This window comes from Nesoenas mayeri (genome assembly GCF_963082525.1).
Source record: "Nesoenas mayeri genome assembly, chromosome: 3".
Taxonomy (NCBI): domain Eukaryota; kingdom Metazoa; phylum Chordata; class Aves; order Columbiformes; family Columbidae; genus Nesoenas; species Nesoenas mayeri.
In genome coordinates, this window is record NC_137544.1 from 57,766,705 (window position 1) to 57,790,206 (window position 23,502).

The 23,502-nt window shown below is 35.2% G+C and overlaps 1 protein-coding gene across 1 annotated transcript in view; it reads right to left on the minus strand.

The window, feature by feature from the left end:
* The window catches only part of EPB41L2 (erythrocyte membrane protein band 4.1 like 2), a gene marked incomplete at both ends in the record, with an annotated part of 56,580 nt that overhangs the window by 28,941 nt on the left and 4,137 nt on the right, over positions 1-23,502 (minus strand). Inside the window, 7 exons of the mRNA XM_080342974.1 lie at positions 99-196; positions 1,366-1,518; positions 3,086-3,173; positions 3,620-3,838; positions 5,318-5,393; positions 14,228-14,270; positions 18,913-19,017. Of these exons, the coding sequence (XP_080199100.1) occupies positions 99-196; positions 1,366-1,518; positions 3,086-3,173; positions 3,620-3,838; positions 5,318-5,393; positions 14,228-14,270; positions 18,913-19,017 (782 nt within the window). The remainder of the gene's footprint in view (positions 1-98; positions 197-1,365; positions 1,519-3,085; positions 3,174-3,619; positions 3,839-5,317; positions 5,394-14,227; positions 14,271-18,912; positions 19,018-23,502) is intronic.

The following is a 23,502-nucleotide window of genomic DNA, read 5'->3' on the forward strand; positions in this document are numbered from 1 at the left end:
GGCAAAGAGGGGGGAAATCTTCTCTACTTTCCTCATTCTTTCAAAGAGAGATTTGAACATACCTGGCAAACTGGGGGAAACAGAGAATTACCGTTTACCTGAAGAAAGTATGGTGCTCCACACAAACCTTCCATAACCTCTTAGCAGCTCGGTGGTTTGGCAGTTTGAACCCAATAGTGCTCTCAAACTGTTCCAGCTGGAAAGAATCCACAAATCAATTAACCCATTTCCTTAAGCTGGCTATTAACTAGCAGGCAGAATTCAGATAGTTCCATTACTCTAACAAGCTGTAACTCTCCTCTCATAAGACTTCATAAGATTAAAAAAAAAGAAAAATCAGAATTTCCAGCCTTTTAATAAAATTATACTTGGCAGGCTAGATATGACAGGTAATAATCACATTATCACTTCCTAGCTGTACTAATGACTCTTGAGGAATCCAATAATACTTTAGTGTTCCTTGCTAATTTTCTGACTACCTGCCCAATGTATTTATGAAGTAATTGCACTGCAGGTTGTGCTGAATACTTTCCTTGGATTTAATAAAAAATCTGAAATCCATACTGCAGTGTTAAGCTTACCTGATGCATTTTGCTATATAATAAATTCTTCGTAAAAATATAACTATGCACCATCAGTGAGTGCAAGAAAAATATATCTGTGTTCCAAAATTTACAAAACTACAATGTTTGTATTGTGCTGTTGGTATTTAGACTTTTCCTTTGTTTTATTTATTCACACCGTAAAAGCTACCTTAAACATTTTAGAGTATAATTTTAAAAGGCATGATAGTGTTTGATTTTTTTTTTGTGAAATTCATAGTTACAATGTGTATGAAACAACCCCCCAGTCTTCTTTAGAAACTCCCACAAACTTACAGTGATATCTGAAAAGAAAGCTGAATTCACTATTTCCACAGCAGCAAACAAAGAACTATAATGTTCTACAGGACAACTCACAAGCTTTTGGTTACACCCATACAACCAGATACATTGACATTTAGTAAAGGATTATATCCAAGGAGGAAGAGCAGCTGGCTCTCTCCCAGGACTTCAAGTTTGTATAGACAGTAAGATCATGGCCTGTGTAACTAGCTTTTCTCACAACAGAAAGTTACAGGATGGCATCTATTAACAAAAGAAAATATATTTTTTTTAGTTTGCATTTACTAATCAAGAAAAATGTTTAAAACCACCAGTAGAATTTTGAGAGGAAAATAAAACCCTCTTAAGTTTTGCTCAAATCCAATATAAGCCTGTGAGGACATCTGAGTAAGAAAACCGAGGATATTATCTTGCTGCTGGATAGAAATAATCTAACCAAAGAAAGAAAGATACTACTTACTTCTTACTTCTTACTACTTACTTCTGCTGGCCTGACTTTGATGTAGAAATTACTTCGCTTATAGGAAATTTTCAGAATTTTTGGCCATGCAAAGCGGTTGATCCGGAGTCTATCTTTGTAAATGAGCAGTCCATTAGCACATACACCCAGCATGATATCCACACCTTCAGAATCCTAGCACGTATGAGACAATTTCACAGACATCAGTTCAATATTCCAAAGAAGTAGTTATTGCTGGCATACCTTGAGGGAATAATGCAACTGGGACTTGTTTCATATTCAAACCTGAAAGACCCTGACAATGAGATTCTTAAAGCAGAAATAACCAAGTATATTAATTTTATAGGAAAGGCTATGGAAAGGTAATGGATTGGGCACTCATATGCCATTGCATATGCCACAGTTCTGGGGAATTTTAACATTCTGGCAAGCAGGACTAAGTCAACAACTGATAAGCAAGGAAAGAAATGGTGGGTATACTACCAATAATTTCAACAAATATTAAAATAAGAAAAATTAAAAACAAGCCTTTCCAACTTAAAACAGTCAGTGAAAAGTCTGACTTGGTGATCATGGTGATCTTTTACAGTCACCTACTATTCCAGCAAAGACATAGGTAGTAATGGATAGTTGGCTGAAAATGTCAACATAATGATTTCAAAGTGCTGGCAGGCTGGGTTTCTGAGCACTCTGTTCCACTGATAGCATTTGGTGCAATTTTTACAGGTTACAAAACTGATCAGTTACTGATAAGGCTTCGATATGTTGTAGCACTACACAGTACAACAGAATCTTGTGTCTGCCCCAGCAACGAATCAACTATACAAAATGTCAACACTGTCATTAAAAAGTTGCTTCACTGGCATAACTAACAGCTGCAAGTGGATCCAAGCAAACAGGTCTAGCACTTGCTTTTACTTCACTACAGCAAAAGAAAGCTCCAATCTAAGTTCCTTCAAACACTACAGACCAGTTGAAAAGCTAAACTGCACTTGTATTAAAAAACTACTTTTACAGACATGGTTAATGTATGCAAATAAAAACTGAATTATATTTCTTTCAAGTGCTTCTAACAGAACACAGGAAATAGTCTATGGAAAAATCAGAAAAGACAAGTGCACATTGTTTCCATTTGAAACAGAATTAAACGTTTCTCCAGTACTTAAAGATCTTTCTTTTCTGTTTTTTAAATATAGGTCTGATATGCTTACAAAGAATTAATTTTCCTAATGATTTGAGATTCTGGATTTGTGTGAGGGAATGGAAGGGGGTTGGTTAGTTGGGCTTTCAACTAAAAAAATCCTACTATAAACACAAATTTGATTTGAGTTACCCAGAGGAATAGAAAGAGCACCAAAAAATCATCCTCCCCCAAAGCCTCCCCCCACCTCTGCATTTAACTCTCATGGTATTACAAAAACAATTGTGTTGTTTTAGGTTTTACTTTACAGCCCCATGTCTCCTTGGCATCAAAAATCTGATGTTTAAAATGTATTCTACTGCTTTTATGAGTAAAGTATTATTTCCAAGTTTCACACACATCTATGCACTAAATAAACTTAGATTTAAAATAAATTTTAAGGATATTAGAGTTGTGAACAGAGTAATTATTGTGACCAAGAGATAAAAGGCTTATACCTAAGAATTGAGTGTATGAAAATGTTTAAATTATCTATATATACTATGTCCTTTAATCCTCAACACATCTATCCTAAAATAAAACAAAACCAATCCCCAATACCTTGGCATGATGTAAATCCACTCCATACATGGAGAGTCTCTTAGCATTTTCTAGGAACTGGGAATCCGCCTGTGCTGGAGTCAAGCCCCTAAAACCATTGAATAAGCCTTAAGTTTATTGACAAAAAAAAATGAGAATCAAAACTGAGTGGAATCCTGGAATTCAGACAAATAGAAAAAGGTCAGTTTCGTAAGGTATCAATAGCATTTTAGGCCTGAAGGAAAACTTATTTCAGAGCATATTTATATTCCTTTAGTAGAGATTTCGACCTTCACTCTTTCAAAATATTCTAGTTGTATGTTGCTTAAACTCATATGCTCAGATAAAAATATTTTCTCCAAAAGTTCTCTTCTGAGATTTTAGTGAAGCTACTATTTTCAAACATACAAAAAGTAAGAGGTTCTAGCTACACAGCAAAAGATTTCCAAAGTGACAATAATGTCAGCTTAGCAATTTCACATACACTCCTAAGAGAATTGACATAAATATGACAAAGCGTGATGATTTCATTTAATCCCCCTGTATCTGACAGACCTGTGTGTTTTGTGTAGCTCAGCTACTTTCTCTTCCATTTCTTGGGTTTGATTGGGCGCAAATTGGAATTCACTGATATAGTCACTGCGATGCTCCTGTGGGTCATGGTCACCCAGCTCAGCCTGCAGGGTATAGGAACCAAGGAGGGCATGAGTCACAAAAGAACACGGCAGTCGACCGGATGCAATGTCCTGACGAAGCTGTAAGCACAAGAAATATCTGCAGGACAAAGGAGAGTAGAAAAAGAAAAAAGTGTTACCAGCAGCAAATTTATGAGAGATATGGCAGAATTTATCAAGATGAATGTGATCACATATGCATATATTAAAATAAGTCAATGCATTAATAATTTGTTAGACTTTACATTGTTTGAGCATTATAGACACAGTGAATTTCACTTACATTTCTAAGAGTCAATATTAATTTCATAACTAATTTGAAAAGCAGGAAAAATTCTGATTTCCAATATAAATGAATGAAAAACTGTATCTAGTTTGTAACAAAAGTTGACTTAGGAACTACTTCATTTTGCATTCTAGCCTTCAGGTATCTAAAGGTTTACAAGTAAATCCCCATGCATTTCCTTTGAAATTTCCCTTTGGCTTTAAAATTCTAACTTTTCTATCCCTTGCAGTTCCTCAGATAATCAAGTCATGTAATACACAGAAGAAATCCAGTTTAGTATCAAACTTGTAATTGCCTTCTTTAAACCATCTTTGTATTAGAATTTAATATTTCAGGTACTGCATACAGTCTTCTACCCAATTTAACAAGTTAACAATCCATAGACATCTTACCCTTGCACATGTAAACTAAAAAAGGTTAAAGTTTTACAAGAGAAGCTCACATTTTAAGGAATTTAGCTTTAAGCTAAAACCATAAAAATGCTTTTATCAGTTGAATACACAATTGAAAATTCAACCAACTCGCTAGAAACTTTCAAAGTAAACACAGACAGCTTCTTTCAAACATACTGCATACTAAATGTCTTAGACTATTTGTAGTCTATCAACTACAGACTTGTGTAGCTATCTTACTTTGTGCAGAAGACTGCTATGATGTGATGTATAGTAACATTCTGCCTCAGCACAGTCAGCTAATTCCAAATCAAAACTGTTCAGGTTTTCCATCACTCCCAAAAAAAATGAGCATCAGTTCCTTGCACTCACTGGTTATGTTAAGTCTTGCAATGCTACTTATTAGGTGTCTAGTATCCACTGCATTCTAAGTACTTTCTAGCTAAGAAATCTGGAAGAGAATTATTTTCAGGTTTTATTATGTTTTATTTAATGCATATGTACAAAACTATGTTTTTACCAACCTAGCCTAGATAGTTACTGAAGTGTCTTGGATCCTGTGAGCCTCATTCTTAATATCAATACCCTCACACCCTCATTTGCTATATAATAATGCAGCAGTCTGACAATAAACCTTCTTTCAAACATGATCCTTCTCAACCCCTGCCCAAATCATATCCCCACTTCATCATTAAATTATTTTTTCTCAGGTTTCTTCCTGAAGTTTTCACTTTATCTTTTCAACCTCATTCCAAAATGCAGTTGATATAAGAACATCTATAGTGTTCTAGAGTAACAGCCAAACCTGTTACAGCATCCAGAAACTGAAGAAGAAATTTTATATGCCCTTCAAATTACACTAATAGTACTTTTTAAGTTTAAACATAGGAACTATGCATACCTAGTGATATCTTCAGTCAACTGTGAAGGATCTGGAGGATAAAACTTCACATTAAAGGTGAATATCCAAGGTAAACCTAAACAAGGGAAATGTCTGATTGTTAATCTCAAACAAGGTGAAGCAAGCAAAGAAAGAACCTTACTGAAAAATGTTAGGTAGCCATATCAATCTTGCATCACTGAAATATTGAAGAAAGTTTTTTTTCCCCTCTTTTTACAGTACGTTAGTAAGAAGCATAGATTATTTCCATTACCAGGTAGTAACTCATATACACATACAGTGAAAGAACAGCATGTCAAAAACTATTTTCAAAACATGTTTTACAGTAAGTTATAAAAATATCAGCATAAGATTTTAATTTGAAAATTATTGTGATATATTAATGCTTTTAAGATATTCTGTGTTCAAAGACACTTGCAGTGAATTTGTATTTATTTCCAACTCGTCCAAAGATAAGTCTCCCCATTTAAACTGACTGTTGATTTGAGAGACCCTACAGTAGCTGTGAACATGAGATGTCAAAATGAGGCCTGTGCTGCATATAACAAAGATAATGTGTAAATTACTCATATACCTACAAAACGCATGGAAGACAAAATATTAACCATTCCTCCTTCAAAATATATTTTATGAAACAACACCTTTAGCAACTATAATAGCAATGACATTTTAAGCTTAATTTCTCTTGTGTTAGAATTGTTAACACCACCTGCATTTTTTAAACAAAAGCATGCTTAAAACTAGATTAATTGACGAAGTATAATTGTTGCCTTTCTCCATAGCTCTAATTTTAAATAAATCTTTAAGATTTAAAAGCCGAAGTCACTTATCAATAAGTAAAATACAGTCTCAGAATGTTATTCTACTAGTACTGTAACACTGTGCAAGAATACATTAAGTGGAAAGTACTAATAACTTGACAAGATATAGAACTTCCCTAATTTGAACAGATTTTATTCAGTACCATACAGGACATGTAATAGAAAATCCTAAAATAAGAGCCTAGAAAAGAATGTAATAGTTTGGCTTTGCATACTGCTTGAAAGCAAATGCAGCTGAGCTTTACCATATCTTGCCAAACATATTTAAAATAACACTACAACGTGGATCTGATCAAAATTAAGAAAATCAGAAAATAAATCAAAATATTCTCAACACAATTAAGCAGCCTTTTTGCCCTCCTGTTGCCCTTTTTCTCCCAATACAAAAAAATATTATGGTGAAAGACCTAGCACAAATAATCTTCAGTAAAACATGGTAATCATGGTAATCATTTTATAAAGCTTGTTAATGATGAATTTTGGACAGTAAATTATTTTAAAAATCTGTCCTATGCAAATAAATCGAGCTTTGAAAAAACATGTATTTTAATAACAAGACTGAAATGCCACTTCCAACATTATGCTAGAAAAGAGTGCTGACATTTTTGTTTAAAGTTTTTTTCTTTTTTTTAAAAAAAGGGGGGAAAAATACCCCACACAACATATTTTAAAATTTCACAGCTGTTAAAGGTGAAGAGGTGCTTTCTGTCAAAATTTCTGATGTCTTTCAACATTTCAAAAATTATTTCAGTTTTTCAGACATGACTTCATTGGAACACTCCAATTTCTGCTTAAATGTGAACATCATTCTCCACCTGGCACGTAAGTCACTATTTCCTTTTGAGAGTTTAGGGTTTTAACATATCTTAATCTTCCGAGTGATTATTTATTTGTTAGAACAATGATACCTTTGCTTACAAAAGAGAAAAGCTAATTTATCAGCAGTACACAGACTACTGAATCAGGTAAAATACGCCCCACTGCATCATCTACTGCAATCCAGTGCAAGACAGAATTAAGACAAAAACACCTTTAAAAATGTCTAACACTAACTAATACGTATAGCATAAACAAATGGAATTAAAGCTGGAATAGCCTGCCTCCATCATTTATCTCCCAGGAAATTAGCAGCATCATTTAATGAAAAGCCACTGATTTTGAGTAGGCCAAACTGATGAAAAGAAGCAATTGGGCCAAAACTCCTACGAAAAAAGTGTTTAGGCAGAGGTGTCATGTTAACAGGGCTTTGAGATGGGGAGGGATGGACGAAGGATGTGTCCTTCCAACACAAGCACTAAACCAGTTTTACTGGAATGAAGCAATGTCTCCTGGTCTGAAGAATTTTTTCCTGGTCTAAAATTGCTGTTGAACTAGTCACAGATGAAGTCCTGCTTAACCTATTTCTCCTTCTTGTTAACATTTCTAAGTTAGCTTTCAGAAAGTACTGTAGTCAGAAGACCTAGACACCATTTGAAGAAAAAGAAAAAAACCACTCCTTTCCATAAAGTCTAAAAAGAGCATAAATCCTGTGAATGTATAGACTATGTGAAAAATGTGAGTGTCTGCTCATACTAATTCACATAACTAAATCATAGAAAAAAATGGTTTTGTTGACTTTCTACTGAATATATTCTGTACAGTTGGTGACATTATATTTTGCCTGATGACTGAAAGCAAATCTATCTCCTGAATAAAGACTAGCAAGTATATTACAATGTGCACAGTCTATATTTGTACTTCTCACTAGAGCATACTGTTTAGAGCCATATAATGGATGTATACAAATATAATTGTCTTCACACAATAATGCACACTATACCAGGCATCTGGAATTGGTGGCCAAGACAAAAAGAATAAACAACTCTGATATTTAAAATGATCTTCAGCATTCTGTCCCTGATAAGGCTCTCTGTTTCGATGTTTAATAATATAGGATATAGAAATGTCAAAAATTTTTCTAGCCAGCTTGTTACCTCAAAAATGCTTTTGTGGCAACTTTAGGCACATTCTTAAAGAAAAAGAATGCAAAGTAACCAATTAGCTAGCAGCATACAATCGACATGATTCATCCCATTCAAACTTGGAAATCAGTGAATTGTGGGGTTTTTTTCTCCAGTAAAGGCTTTTTCTGATGATACCTCTGTGTCTCAGCTAACATTTTTCAAGTACTGTGAGATTAGGACAGATACACTGCTCACAGACAGATGTAAAAAAGCCCCATAAAATTAAGAAAATTGTAGCAATTTTACTTCAGCTACTTTTAAGGAAACTGAACACACAAGATCTATATCCAGTCCATATTTTCAAAAATACATTTTTAAAAAAATCAAGAAAAAAACCCCACACAACACACAAACCCCCACAAACCAGAGTCCAGCCACTCCTAGTTGGACTAACAAGATTCAGTTCACAAACTCAGACATCTCCAAACAGCAAAATCATTCTTTATAATTAGTAGACACAGAGGAGTACTTCTGCAGGACAACCCTTCCCTGGCACAGGTACTTACTTCTCTTCATGATTTATAAGATGGACTCTATGGTAATTAGCTTAGACTGAAATTAGCTACAACTTTTACAGATATATGGTTATTTACATAAAAGAGATGGATATAAAATAAAGTGACCCCAATGTTTTGATGCCTGAGCTTAACCATGCTTTGTTAGCACTAAAATCAAACCAGAGACATACATTTAAAAGGCAAGCCTATACTTTAACTATATCTTACTTTTTTTAGCACTTAAAATACAAATTTTTAATTTCTTAAGTATTTTAGTACAATTTTGTGAAATTCTAAACTCATGCTATATTACTCTCAGACAATCATATTTATGAATTTATCACCATTTGCTCTACTGTATAATTTAAAAATATACCTATTTAACCATATCATTACCCTTCCATATCATCCTCTTTTCTGAGCAGTCAAGATGCTTAGGCTGTATTACAGAATATACCATAGAACCAATGTCAAAAATCCATTTCAACTCCACGACAATCCCAGAACTACCTTAATTGTTGGCTACTGTCCTGGTTTTGGTTGGGAGAGACTTCATTTTCTTCCTAGTATAATAGCTGGTGTAATGCTGTGTTTTGGATTTAGTATGATAATGTTGATAAACATTGATGTTTTATTTGTTGCTGAGCCGTCAGGGACTTTTCAGCTTCTCATATTGGCCTGACAATGAGGCAGGGAGAGCTCATGAGGTTGGGATGAGGCACAGCTGGGACCCCAATTGGCCAAAGAGACATCCATACTATATGATGTCACACTTCGTATGTAAAGCTGGGAGAAGAAGAAGGAAGGGTAGGACATGCAGAGTGATGGCGTCTGTATTCCCAGGTAACTACTACACATGACAGAGCCCGGCTTTCCTGGGGGATGGCTGAACACCAGCGTGTCCATGGGAAGTTGTCATTAAATCCCTTGTTTTGCTTTGCTTGTGTGTACAATTTTGCTTTACCTATTAAACTGCTTTTATCTCAACCCACAAGTTCTCACTTTTCCAGTTCTCTCCCCCATCCCACTGGGGTACAGTGAGTGGCTGCATGGTGCTTAGTTGCCAGCTGGGATTAAAGCATGATGGCTACACATCTCAAAGACAAGCCCAGTATTCTGTTTGGCTGTTTTTAAGTTCCCTGAACTGAATGACTGGATGCTCATAAACATAAGGATGTTAAGAACAGTCTTCAACATGACTAAGGAGCAAGGTTTAAACTTGTTGCCCAAGATTTGCCACCAGCAGCCTTACCTATTGTACTACTTCATCTGTTCTAATCCACTTCCATAGAACTACAGAGGATTTCCCTCAACCCCCTCAATAAATAAAGTGAATCAAGTAACAACCAAATTAAGTTTTCTGTCTTTACTCCTCCAATTAATCACTCCTTTCTAAACATAAAATAACTCTTCTACCACCATAACCAATATCTTTTTTTGATACCAGTAGATATAATTAAATTCAACCCTAGACTGCTGAAATTTAGTTATGTACATAAGACACCACTGACTCTCTTTATAAGCAATAGCAAAACCAGGCATTTGCAAAGGCTGGTTTTGTTCTTCTCTCAGCCCCCCACTTCAGAATGTACTAACCTCCTGAAAGTGCCCGCTCAGAAAACAAGTGCAGTTACCTTAGGCGGACATAGTTAACTTACATTAGATCAGATTAACCATCTAGGTACAGTGATGAGCTTCTAGAATCTTTCTGGCTAAATAAGAATTCTCCTGAGAGAAGAGAATAAGACAACTTTGAAGTTAACTTCAATAGCAAAACTAGTTAAATTTACCCTTTATCAGATGAGAATGTCAAAAAAGAACCTCTATATCAGTCCATTCTGTTCTCAGAATATACAAATCCTCCCCATTTCTTATAAGATAAAAAAGACAGGATATGACATACAAATTTTCTAGGTTTTATCATAGGATTTTACTTTTGCAATAAAAATAATCATGCCACACACTATAAATAGGTTTAATTGACAGACCATTACCTTGAATTTAAGCAACTATTTGATACAGCATAGCAATTAAATATCTATTTGGAAGAGTATAAATTATATCCACACCAAAACCTGGACGTAGCCCAAAAATAGTTTCAAAATGTGTGAGAAGGTCTATAACTCAGTTTCATATACTTCAATTACACAAACAACAAGAGCAAATAATTAGGCTTCCCAAAACTGATGGCTTATACACTCACATCTCTAATCTCTACCCATGATATAACTGAACATTTAAATTGCATATGAAAGACTGGTCTTCAACTGCAATTAACACTACAATGAAACCAGGTTTACTTTACTCACTCAACCCTGTTATGTTGTGATTGGGATGGACAAACAACATAGATGAAGTTCTTCTGTACGAACAGTAGTCTCCATTTACTGCCACAAACACCTTTCTATATAGTCTTTACCAGCTCATGTGTCTTTTTGCTATTGGTTACAGGCTGCAATAGTAACATACCATTGGCTAATTTTGCTAATGTCAATGTTACTTTTTTACTCCCTTCTTTCTCACAGGTACACCTAGATATCTCTGGATACTCCTTTACTCCCATCTTTCTCATGGGTAGGCCTTAATATCTTCAAGGCTAATTGCTGTTCCCATAACCCCCGCCATAGTTTCCCACACTGTTACACTGAGTATGAGAGTAACAAGAATACTGACAGACAAAACTGAGCGGAACATCACGTGTTCTATACTAAATGCACATACAACATCTCACATGGAAAAATTCTCAAATTAGATTTTATACAAGGTTGAGCCACCACACCCTTTATGAAGTCTAGGATTTGACTGTTCCAAGGACAATTGCTACTGCTTGTACCATCACTTCATTCAAGCTGAAATTCTCAATTTTGCAAAAGCCTGAATCCACTTCAGGTGTAGCAGTTTTCAAGATGATAGAGACAAATATAATTACCTCACCTTTCACCTGATTGAATTAGTTAGAGGTTTTAACACATGCCAGTGGATATCCATTTACATGAGATTAAAAAAAGGTCAAGAACTAATTTTCCTGAAGAGGCCAGGCTAGCCAAAAGCAAACAAGCATTTTACCACCTTCACAGCTGTGATAACAGAGCCAGTAATTTGTGGATCAAGTTCATTAGCCAAAATAACATTGATAATTGCTGAGAACCAACATAATTGCCCAGCCAAAGGCCAACCTGAACAAATGAGAGATCATACAGAAGGCCTACGGACCCTGACTTTGCAAGAGCCAGCCTGATGCAGAACATGATTTGGGGGAGGATGCAGGATTCTCTTCTGTTGTCCCCAGTCACAGATAGTACATATATGCCCAAAGTGCAGAGTATTTGTATTGTTCCCATGTTAGACAGTGACAGAGTTTGTTATAAATATTAACTTGCAAACTGGTATGCTGAACTCAATTTCCAAATTTGCCATCTTTGTGTGTTCAGATCAATGTGTTTGTCCAGATCCACTTACCTAGCACACCAGTGCTTCAGTTTGTGCTCTACATGAGAAAAAGAAATGTGTGTGTTCATCTCAAATGTTCAAATGGAGTAGTAGGTTTTAAAGGTACCTTAAATTTACTATAATTGAGTATTTTTGTACATAAGATTTCCATTCTTGATTCAAAGATATGTATATTTAGAACTAAGACTGAAACAAAGAAAAGCCTCATTACTTGATAATCATGGTGCTAGGGGATAGAATTTATTTTTGCAGTACATTCCAATATCTAGAAGCTCTAATATACTAATTACAAGGAACACAACTGACAGTATGCTGATTACTTGCAAATTGGTGTAATCAAGTTTCGTTCTAAAAAATCCTTAAAATGGCTCACTTGGTGGTTTGCCTTGTACACAATGCTTATCAACTCTGAAATGCTACAGAGCAGAGAAAAAGTTCCAGTCATGATGTTTAATTCAAGAAACTGGACTTGATCTCCAATATAGAATGTAGGCCTTCATGATTTACAAAAATCACATCCCTTTAAAATATTTTTGTAGGATGTATTACATGTTATTAAAAAAATGTTGTGTAATGGATCCAAATAATTCTCAGGTCATTTCCTACACTTCAGACTAATGACACTTGTAGCCTATATAGCATGCAGATCACTACAGAAGACAATATAAAAAGTATCAATGCCCTCAGTCTTCTGTCAGATATTCAAACAAAATGGCCTTTAGCCCACATGTTTGGACAACTAATAGGTTTTTACTGAGGACGTGCAGAATGAGAAGTTACAAAACCAGCAACTTTTCCTTAATTAAAAGGATGGCCTTTACTTGCCCAAGTATATTAGTACATTCACTATTTTAATAGGTCTAGTTTGCTTATACAAGAACACATTAGCTTAAAAAAAAAAAGTTTCCAAGGAAGCTTCTGTAACTGTCATTTCTTTACTGAAAACATGAACCACACCTTCCTAGTAAGGGATTTCATCAATTGGTAAAGGCTTAAGGAAAGCAAAATGAACACCACTATGATTTCTAGAAAAATGTGTTGCCTTAAAACAGGAAGTTAACAAAAGTAAAGAAACCACCCACTTATCATTGTAAACAACACAGGGCTGTTCTTAATTGCAAGTGTTCCCACTGGATCACATTCCTCAAAAGAGTTCAGAGTCAGTTTCTTGTATTGCTTAAATTTTTGTTGTGTTGGAACTATAGACACGTACATCTTACTATCATCATCTCCTCCCACTTACATTTCCTGACAGGCACCCACGAAATAAGATTTCCATCAAAAACCAAACAAAAAAACCCCTGCATTGGCCACAAATTAGTAAACCAATGAGAAGAATTTCAATAAAGGCTGTCTAGCCCTTCTTAGTGGCTACTTATTTTGAGAGATGTGTACTCACAAATGCACTTCCTGCATTTACTCTTCATTCACTCCCCTATCTACTACAAAAGCTACCTGGCTAATGAAAAGTTTTGACAGTTTTATGCAAACAGAGTAAAACAAATTACTCATTGTGTATTGAGTATAGGAAGCAGAAACACTTCTCACACAGATTCAGTCTGAAAAGCACTGTAGCAAGACATTCAAAGATTATGCACTCTATTCTGTTTCCATTCTGCAAATGATGTACACATCAAAAAATCCTGATCAGGACTGAAAAATATACATTTTCTGTGAGACATGTTGATTCTCTTTTTATAGTTTCATATTTTTCATATTTCATGTTTTTGAGTCTTCAGAGTTAGAAGTCCTATAGCAACAACCATGACCATCTTTGCAAGATGACATTCTCCATCCTATAACCCAAATATCAGCACAAAGCAGAAAAACACCTACTGTTTCAGGATGCAAAAAAATCAACTGTTAGTCACACACAACACAGGAAAATTTTGGGGCAGCAGCCAGTATAATGATTAACTTCTACAGACAACGCTGAGTGATTCTTTGTTTACTTCGTGGACATGGGACAGAAACAGAAGCTTTGCTTTCTGTTCTATGGTTGAATATATAATTATCAGATGAAAATTCTTTTAATGCTATAAGTACACAATTTAGTTAATATCCAGGCTACTAAGCTTATGAAGAATATTTTTGTGAGGAAATAAAAGGAGTATAGCATCTGAATAGAGAAGTACTTACTTCGAATTTGTCTCTTAATTTCCTTTGAAGAATCTAGCCAGTTCTGGAAAGAAAAAAACAAACAAATAAACAAAAAAAACCAACAAACAACAAACCAGCATTTAAAATCATTTGAAACTAAAGATGGTGAAGTAACTTCATACAGTGCAGTTAAAGTTGATATTGTTCAGACATCTGTTCTATTTTAAAGTAATTCAGAATTCTAAAATTGAACTTGTGATTTGCTAGCAAGTCTCACCACCCATGCACATCAATGAAACTGTGTAATGCCAGTGCCTTCACTGTTGCTTTTAGACTATATATGCCCTGTAATTTTAAAAAGTGGATAATCTCATGGTGGAGGTGGTCTAGCTAATTACATTTGACAAATGCAATTTTCTCTCATGCTCCTTTTATTGGCATAAGCAGACTTTTCAGAACAGCTATGTAATCTCTCCATGTCTGTGCTGCACAGCCATACAGAGTTAATTAAGATGGTATTTCTCTTCAACTCTAGAGACTTATTATTCTCAAGGCATATACATTTTAGTGCTGATGATGCTCAAGGATGCTTGGAAAAACCTTATGAAATTTCATGCCTTTTTCCTGACGTCCCCCAAAACGAATTTCTCTATAAGCATGTATTATGTTACCACTGATACACTGGCAAGGTTCAAATCTAGATACTCAGCTCTATTTTAGACAATGCAAATAAAGGCAGTTTTTCATATTTAGATGCCTCACTGTCAAATGTGTTCTATCCTCAATGCAAAAAAAAATGTTTTTATATAATCTGTGCAACCAGTTAAAGATTTCATAGCATTTCAGTTACTACTGATACGTGCAAAAGAGACATTTGTGACCACATCATCCAAGAACAGAACTTTGGGAAGTAAGACTAAGAAGTCAGTAGCGTACATCCATCAGTAACTTAGACAATCCTGTTTACCAATTTTACTCAATGTTAGAAAATACATTGAGAGACTAGAAACAAACCTTTTAAATGCAGTTACCAAGAATTTGCTTTATACAGTGTTTAAACCTTTATTTCCCATGGCCAGATGCACATACACAAGCACATACATGGACACAAGCACACATGCAGACAAACAGCCTGCCAGCAAGATTCAGCACATTTCAAAGGCAGAGGTGTGCAAAGTAGGGCAGAATTAGCAACTAACTTGTAAGGTCAAAGACAAAACCTACATTTCCACAAATCACTGCACATATTAGCAGCTTTAAGGTCAGAAGGGACCCTCAATTCCAGCACAGCAGTTGCTAAAGACATCTCTACCGATGCCGCTTGCCTAACCTAGCCAAATAGCAGATACTGGGTATAATGTGACTCAGCTTTCAGTTTATGGTACCAAACTCCAGATGCAACAATTGTTTTCCAATACTACATCCCTCAGTCTTTATTACAGGCTTTCCATCCAAGGTTGAATTTCCTTCAAGGAGACAAAACATGCTAGGCTATAGTGTTTTGGGTCTGTATGGATTAGGCAAATGTGGAACTACATGTTTTCGCACTAGTGCAAATCTTTAACATAGATCACCTCTGCTGATAGAGGATGTGGCTTCTAGGAATATGACCCAAAATACTAAGTTCTCTGTTTTAAATGACCTTGACCCAAGTTGATTTCAACAGACATGCAGCATGTATATATTAGACAAATACTGTTTACAAATTAAATGCATTATCATTTTGATAGATGTAATTAAAAACACCACATTTCTTACTTTAAGATGTCTGTGACCTCTGCATTTCATAGCTACTGTAATTCTTCCAGAGATGCACAGTCCATAACATCGTTACAAAGGAAGAAACAAAAAACAATCCTCCAAAAGATCTGGATACTATTTATACTGTTTAAGTCAGAGAAACTGCTAGTTGCTGGATGAGCCTTGATGTAGAAATGCCTTGGAGGACAACAGAAGTTTTCAGCTTAATTTAGCTTAGAGTCACTTCAGCTACAGTTATCATTCTACGTTTTCTGTTTTGGCATTAATTCCATTCTGAAATCATACACAGTCATATTCTTCCAGTTACAGAAGTAGCTTAAACTCTTAAATTTTACATGCAGTACAGTATAAAGTAAATAAATAAGTATAGAATATCACATGGCATAACTACAGCAGAAAACTAGGATTCATAAGTGTATATTACTTTCAGTGCTTTATCTTTTACCATTATAAAATAGGAGAAAATAATACACGATATCTTGCAAGATGAGAAGAATAATCCTTTCTTTACAGGAGTTATACAGTTCATTTTCTGATTTTCCAAACTTGGACCAAGCTTATTTGAAACAGACTTTGCCACCAACTTCCATTATTCTTCTGTCAAAAAAAATCAGACGCTTATATTCCATTTAAATGCATAGTGATAGGGGTGAGGGTTTTTGCATCTGTGCCTTTTGTTACGGATAAAACAAACACTACTGAAAGAATCTACCCTGAAATAGACCTCTTATTGCAGAATAGACAGGTCTGTCTTTCAAAATAGAAGTGTATATACACAACTTTGTTCCAGTAGGCAAAAATCTATTAGTTTAATTTGTGAATGGTAAGGTTACAGATAAGACAAAGTAATGAATTGTCAAAGAACAACAAAATGTTCTCTAACAGTACAAAAGTATTTTGTGCAAATCCAGAAAAGCAGCATTTCCAAGTTGGCGCCCAGAATGTGAGAGCAGAACTTTTCTAACACTTCTGCAGACCAATTACAGTGTGAATGGAGCATTCATGGACTTCTGAGGGTGTAATGCAATGAAATCACTAACTATACTCTAGACCAATAAATTCCACATTTGCAAAACCACAAAAGAAATAATTAGTGAGTAATTAGACTCAAATAGTTTTTAAATGTGTATTAAAGCTAACAAAAAAATTCAGTCTGATTTGAAGACATAACATCTCTTACAGCTGCACAGAACACCCATAGAGAAAAGTTAATGGGACTCCTCCTCCAATGGTACCCCAATGGTGCATTAGGGAGCAGCTCTAATTCAAAAATGTGCCTGGCATTCAGTTTCCACACCCCACAGCTGCCGTCAAGTTCAACAGCTGGCTTATAAATGGGTGGCTGTGATGAGTGCACAAGAATGAGAAAAACACATCATTCAGCATTTAGAACTGACTGGCCTGGAGGTCAGAGATTTGTGGAATTTTAATCTGAAGATTCAACATTCATAACAGGAGAAAAAGTGCATCAGAAAAAACTGGTACTGAGATGGAAGAAGAATTCAAACTTACTGCAGAGGTGAATAAAAAAGAAGACCCTAAAACCACCTAAAGTTCCAAGTCCCCAGACTTTCTTTGGCAGCTATTGCTGAAAACAACTGATCAGCCCAGTACATCTCTACCTATTAAATCAAAACAAACTGTTGATTTTTTTTTTTTTAAGAAGAATGAAAAAAGGTTGAAACACTTAAAAGTTTTAAGACAGAAGCATAGAATTTGTTAAAAAACATACCACAGATCACACTAAAAACAACTTCAGTGTTCTTCATCTGTGTATTAAAATAAATCTCGTCAATAAGAAAGATGAGCACTCCGGTCTTACTGACCACATCTTGTGTAGCTACACAATTTCAAACTCACCAGCACAAAAGCACGGCAGCTGGGGAAGTGGAACCTCCTCAGCGCACAACCAGTAATTTTGCTGTATTAAGACACTGCAGCAGCTACACTTCACACTATCAATTTACACCATAACTGGTGCAAGAACTTCCAAACGTGGTGTTGTAAAAAAGCAATAGCTCTAAAATATGTAACTTGAGTGATAATAGCAATAAAAATAAACATGCCCATACAAATGTGCACATCACAGACTTGCCAACTCATACAAGTCTGTAAGCACTTAGGCCAAGTGAGTAGTTCATGCTAAAGCCCATATTTTCAAATTCTTATTTAAAAACCTGTCAATTCCCCCTCATCTTGTCATCACAGCTCAGAGATGCAGGAGAGGCATAGAACCATCTATATAATGGCACTTCAGGTACAATGTAGAGCATACGGCTTATACAGCCAGGAAATATCTAAAATAAACCCCTCCTTCACTGTTAATCACTGACATTCAAAATTTTGTAGCTTCTGCCTTTCACCATACTCTGCACCAATCTTCCATCTTTACAAATGCCAAAATTTTATTTAAGCTTAATTCTTAATTTTCATTAAGAATTTATGAAAAAGGAACTCTGAAACCTAATAGTTACTTAAGGGCAAGATTTCCTTCATGGTCCTTTTCAAATACAAGATAAAAGGCAGTATACTTACTGGAAAGTCAGGTAGAAGGTTATTTTTTTATTATTATTTACCATCCAAAATTTGTTTTGTTTGTTTCTTTAAAAAAATGTAAAAAATTAAAGCACCCAGAACTTTGGGGAGTTGTCAGACATTTAAGGCAAAGAAATTAGTTAAAATTTCCTGTCTTCACTTGCAGGGATGTTTACTGTTTTACCATAAAGCCTAGCAAACTTTCTCAAAAAGGTAGGTATTTTAAATACTCCCCTACTCTAGATAAGAAGTGCACACTTTGTTAGGTATCTGAACATACACATCAGTATCTTGCACTTATTGTTAGTTTACAGTAGACTAGAATTGATATTTTGCAATGTTTTACCCAAATGTTTCTAATGGTGCACATTTAATACAATATGCCTGACTAAACTATTCAACTCAACCCGCCCCTCACACAGGCTTACCTTCTGTTCTGAATTCTCGTAAAACGAGAGCCCAAAATAGTCCTTCTCCAGTAAATTGAGATGTTCACACACTTTGTCAAACAGCACTTGGCCTTTTGCTCTTTTCTGGGAAAAAAAAAAATTACAGCATTATCAGTAAATCCTTAACTACAGGTACTGTAAATTAGATGGTATTAGTCAGGAAAACAACAAAAAAAAATTGTAGCTTTCTTACAATACACTGTTCACCATATTTTAAAAGCTCTGCATATCACTGACAAAAATAAAGACATTTCCATTTTTGTCAATTCATCAAAAAAGTTGACTTGAATGCACAAGGAAAATTCAGTACCTAAACTGACTGACATATTTTGCACCATTAAGTGCCATTAATAGTTCTTACTTTTTTCTGCATCTTTATTTTTGAAATAACAAAGAGTTCTTCATGTCAGCCAACTTTTTATATATTATTATCTTCTACAATCTGATATATTTCCTACAGTGTTAATTTCTGTTAACTTTTGCATTTCTAGCATTTTAGCATACATCTGACTTTTATGAATCATGTGATATGAACTCCCAAGAAAAATAAAGCATGTTATCATCTTCAAGAGACAAAAAGAACAAGCAGACCACTTGAAGTGGGTTATCAGACCAGCACAAGTAGCGTGACAGTGTAAGCAGAGCACAAGCAACATAGCGAGCTGTCTATACTGCACAAGTTTTGAGGGGCAGAAAATAAGAGAGCTGCCCTCTATTTGTAGATTTATGCACTCTTTCAAATACTCAAAAATTAAAACCCGCCTTAAAGAAGTTTAGTTTTCCTCAAAATAATATTTGTGGAAGTCGGTAATCAAAAAAAGATATCACAATTTAAAGTTAGTTTCAATATTGCAGTCTGCTAGTTTATAGTAGTAATTGAAGATACTACTAAAAAGGCTGATTGCAGTAGCTCAGTATTACTGTAGCTGAAGCAAATGGCAATTAGTTCTGAATTTTTATCTGTGTTTCTTGTACCTGGAACTGGGAACATAAACAAGGGCATCCTGTACCTTCCTATTGCTGGTAATGAAATGCAGGCCAAGGCCCTACTTCCATGCGCAAGGTTTTAGGGAAAAGACTTATTGTACTGGAGATGGCAGCTGACAAGAGAAAGTTTTAGAGCAGACTGCTCATGACACATACACAAGCATGGGGAAGATGAGAATTTCTTTCCACAGCCAAAATTTGAACATGGATGGCATGCAGTCTCCTAGTTCAAACCAACCTCTTCACAACTGTTCTGCTATTTGTGGCATTTATCAATGAGGCCACAACATGGCATTTTCAGAGGCCTGGCAGCGTAAAGGAATTTTTGCATTTGCTTATCCTACAGATTTCAGTAGATGACCAACACCACTGCAATTCCACAGAAAGGCCATCGCGACACTGCAGCCATTGTCCCCACAGACAGCACAGGGTGCTCGCAACGTGCCCCAGCTCAGCGCTCGCCTGCAGCTCAGCCCCACAGCACAGAACACTAAGGGCCGGGGGGGAGAAGGGTGAAAAGGAGGTATGCACTGAGCAAATAGTAAAGGCATTGTTGTTTTATTCCCCAAGAATCCAAAGCTTTATTTGTTCAAGATCGCATTGTTCAGCAGGCGTTACAGTCCCAAAGATCAGAAAATTTTCAAAGCAACACTGATAACAATGAGCACGTTTTACAGCACGAGCATCACAGTGAGGCAGTGGAAATTGGAAGTCAGTCACTTTTGAAAGGGGGAGCTGGGAATCTTAAGTCTGTTTGGTACTTTCAGAAATTTTACCCTGCCGAAAGACAGCCAAATATTTCCCCTAAGAGTCTGAAGTAGCCACTTATTATTCTTGACAGACTCACTTTCAGCTTTATTAAAAAAATCAGCAATATAGAGAAGAGCTAAACTGAAAGTAGAAAGTATAAGCAAAAGAGGGTTTGAAGAACCTTGGATTGCTGACATGCACACAATAGATCTAATTTTTCTCCCTAAATCAGGGATCACACCTTGCAAAGGCAAGTTCCAGGTATGCATTTCAGTAAAGGAAACCTACATAGTACTACAGAAATAATATATGCTATCATTAAGGCCATATCTGGAGTCAGTACTAATTATGTAGCTTTTCATGAAGTTCATAAACTAAAAACTACAGTTAATATCAAGTCTTTGACATACAGAAAGATAATGCAGCCAAATCTGCAGGAAATATCTTCCCAATATAACAGTAAAATAGTGCACATTTTCTTCTTAAGAACTCATAGTCTACACAGAATTTGGATACACTGGCAACATCCACTGTATCTTTAAAGATGTTTTGGTAAAAACACATATGGAAAAACACCACTATGCCATGAAGGCCAAGTTATGTTAGTTACATTCTAGGCAGCAGAACAATACAAAGAAGTTACAGCATGTTTTATCATGTAATTTAAACTGAATAGTAATCCCTGTCCCCAAAGAGAATACATAGAAATTGCACTTGAGAAGTTTGTTTTTGCAAATTAAATACTTTAACACTTATAGACCTCTGTTGCGGATTCGAAAGCAAAAGAAGCCTCTCGGTACCAGCAACACTTCGCGTTATAAAATCCTACTTATAAAATTAAAAGATTCCTAATTTTTCATTATTTTTTAATATTGTGATATAATTTTAAAAATCTGCAAAAGTATTTAACCTTTTTTGAGAGTTATTTGCCTACTTCAGATGAGAACCCCGGCAAATCTCTTTTTCCTTCAGGATTTAGTATTTTGTGTACCGAAAGAAAAAGGAAGGTACTATTCTTGTCATTTTGTATGCTGGTGTCAAAATTGGTATGTACATTCAGACTATGTTAATAAGGGCATTTATACCACATACATTTAGTTGTGGTGATGCCAGAGGTGAAAGAAAGGGGTTTGATTCCCTCTACGTGAACTTTGCAGAGATGCAGAGACCATCTTTTGGCTTTGACAGGACTTCACACATAAATATTATTTTCAGTAGTGTATGTTCAGTCTGCACCAATATTTTTTCAATGTGTCCAATTTAATGTCATACTTATTTTTCTTCTTCTAAATAGAGTATGCCATACTTTAAACAGACCACTTAGCTTTATTCAAACATTAGTCTACACAACTGAGCAATCAGAAATAAAGACTTGCAAATCAAAACCCAACTACGATTAAACATCTGTTCTGTATCAAGTTCATTCAGATTTTTCTTAACTAAGTGTTAAAAACTGATCTTAATTGTACATTAAGCAAACATTTTTACTTTGTGTTAGCAAACTGTAAATAACCACAGAACCTAAGTCAACTCCAATATATTTCACTTGTTCATACGTGCATAAAATACAGTCAATGCTGGCATCCTTTAAATGCCTTTTGTTATAAATATTTAATTAGACCACTGACTGAATGCAGTAAACAAACCCAACAGGATCTTCATTTGCTTCTAACTAGTAATCATTATGCAGTTAGCACTTTTTTGTTTGTTTAAACTGTGTTTATCCTCTACTAAAACCCAGATTATATTTAAAGCAGAAAATCGGAACAAGTCTTTATTGCAGATCCCAAATGTAATGACAACATTTCCTCTCAACTACTTAAGAAACCACAGAACCAGGTGAGAAAAAAAAAAGCAAGTTGATTCCCTTTCATGAAAGAGGCACATGTAGATCACCCTAGAAGATTAATAACTTACACCTGCTCCCACAGGTGTCAATTACAAGGAAAGGAGTAGGTCAAAATTACATGATTTGCACTGTGCTAAAAAAACTGAAAAAAATATTCTAGAAATTAAATCTCAAACATTCCAACAGTCAGCTCATTCAGGCTATTAAAACTCCACTTCCATTACATCTCACAAATTTTACACTATTGAATCATGAACCTAAGTTATTTTATCCTTTAACATGGTTCTGTCATTTCAAGTAAGAACAAAGATCCAGCTGGTTACAATTTTTAGCAAATACCACTCAACATCTTTCATCCTCACATATTTTGACAAGTCTCTCTGATACACTTACATGTTGTTATCCCTATAAGTGACTTGAACTCTCTTTAAAGTAAGCAATAAGATGTAACTGAAAGTTCCTAACAGTTCATAGCCTGTGAAAGCTGTTTTATGTCACACTTCTCCAGAACTATTAAAACAGTAGTTTCTTACTCTTCAGGCATTCACGCATTAGTTTGAAGAGTATGAGCCTACATGGACTTTAATTTTAAGGATTACAACAGTTTTAAGGTTAAAATTAATTAATTGAATTAACTGCTCATGTTGTCTACGTATGCACATATTGTGTACACATAACTCACCTTTAGTATAATCCATAAAATATTATGTCATCATATATTTCAGAAGTTTCCTAGAGATAAAGAGCTTTGGATGTTTTTACTTCAAAACTACAGAACACAGAAAACTGTTTTCTTAATATGGAACCTGTGGACTTAGGGAACTTTATACATTTTAGATTAAAAGTTAAAGGGCTTAAATATAACATTTCACTGGAGGTTAGTCTTCTTCCGTATGAAACTTTACAGGTTCCCTCAAACTAAAATAAAGTAAGTTTGAATAGTGCCTGGTATCAAAGGTCGTAACAGTACTAGCACAAAGTTC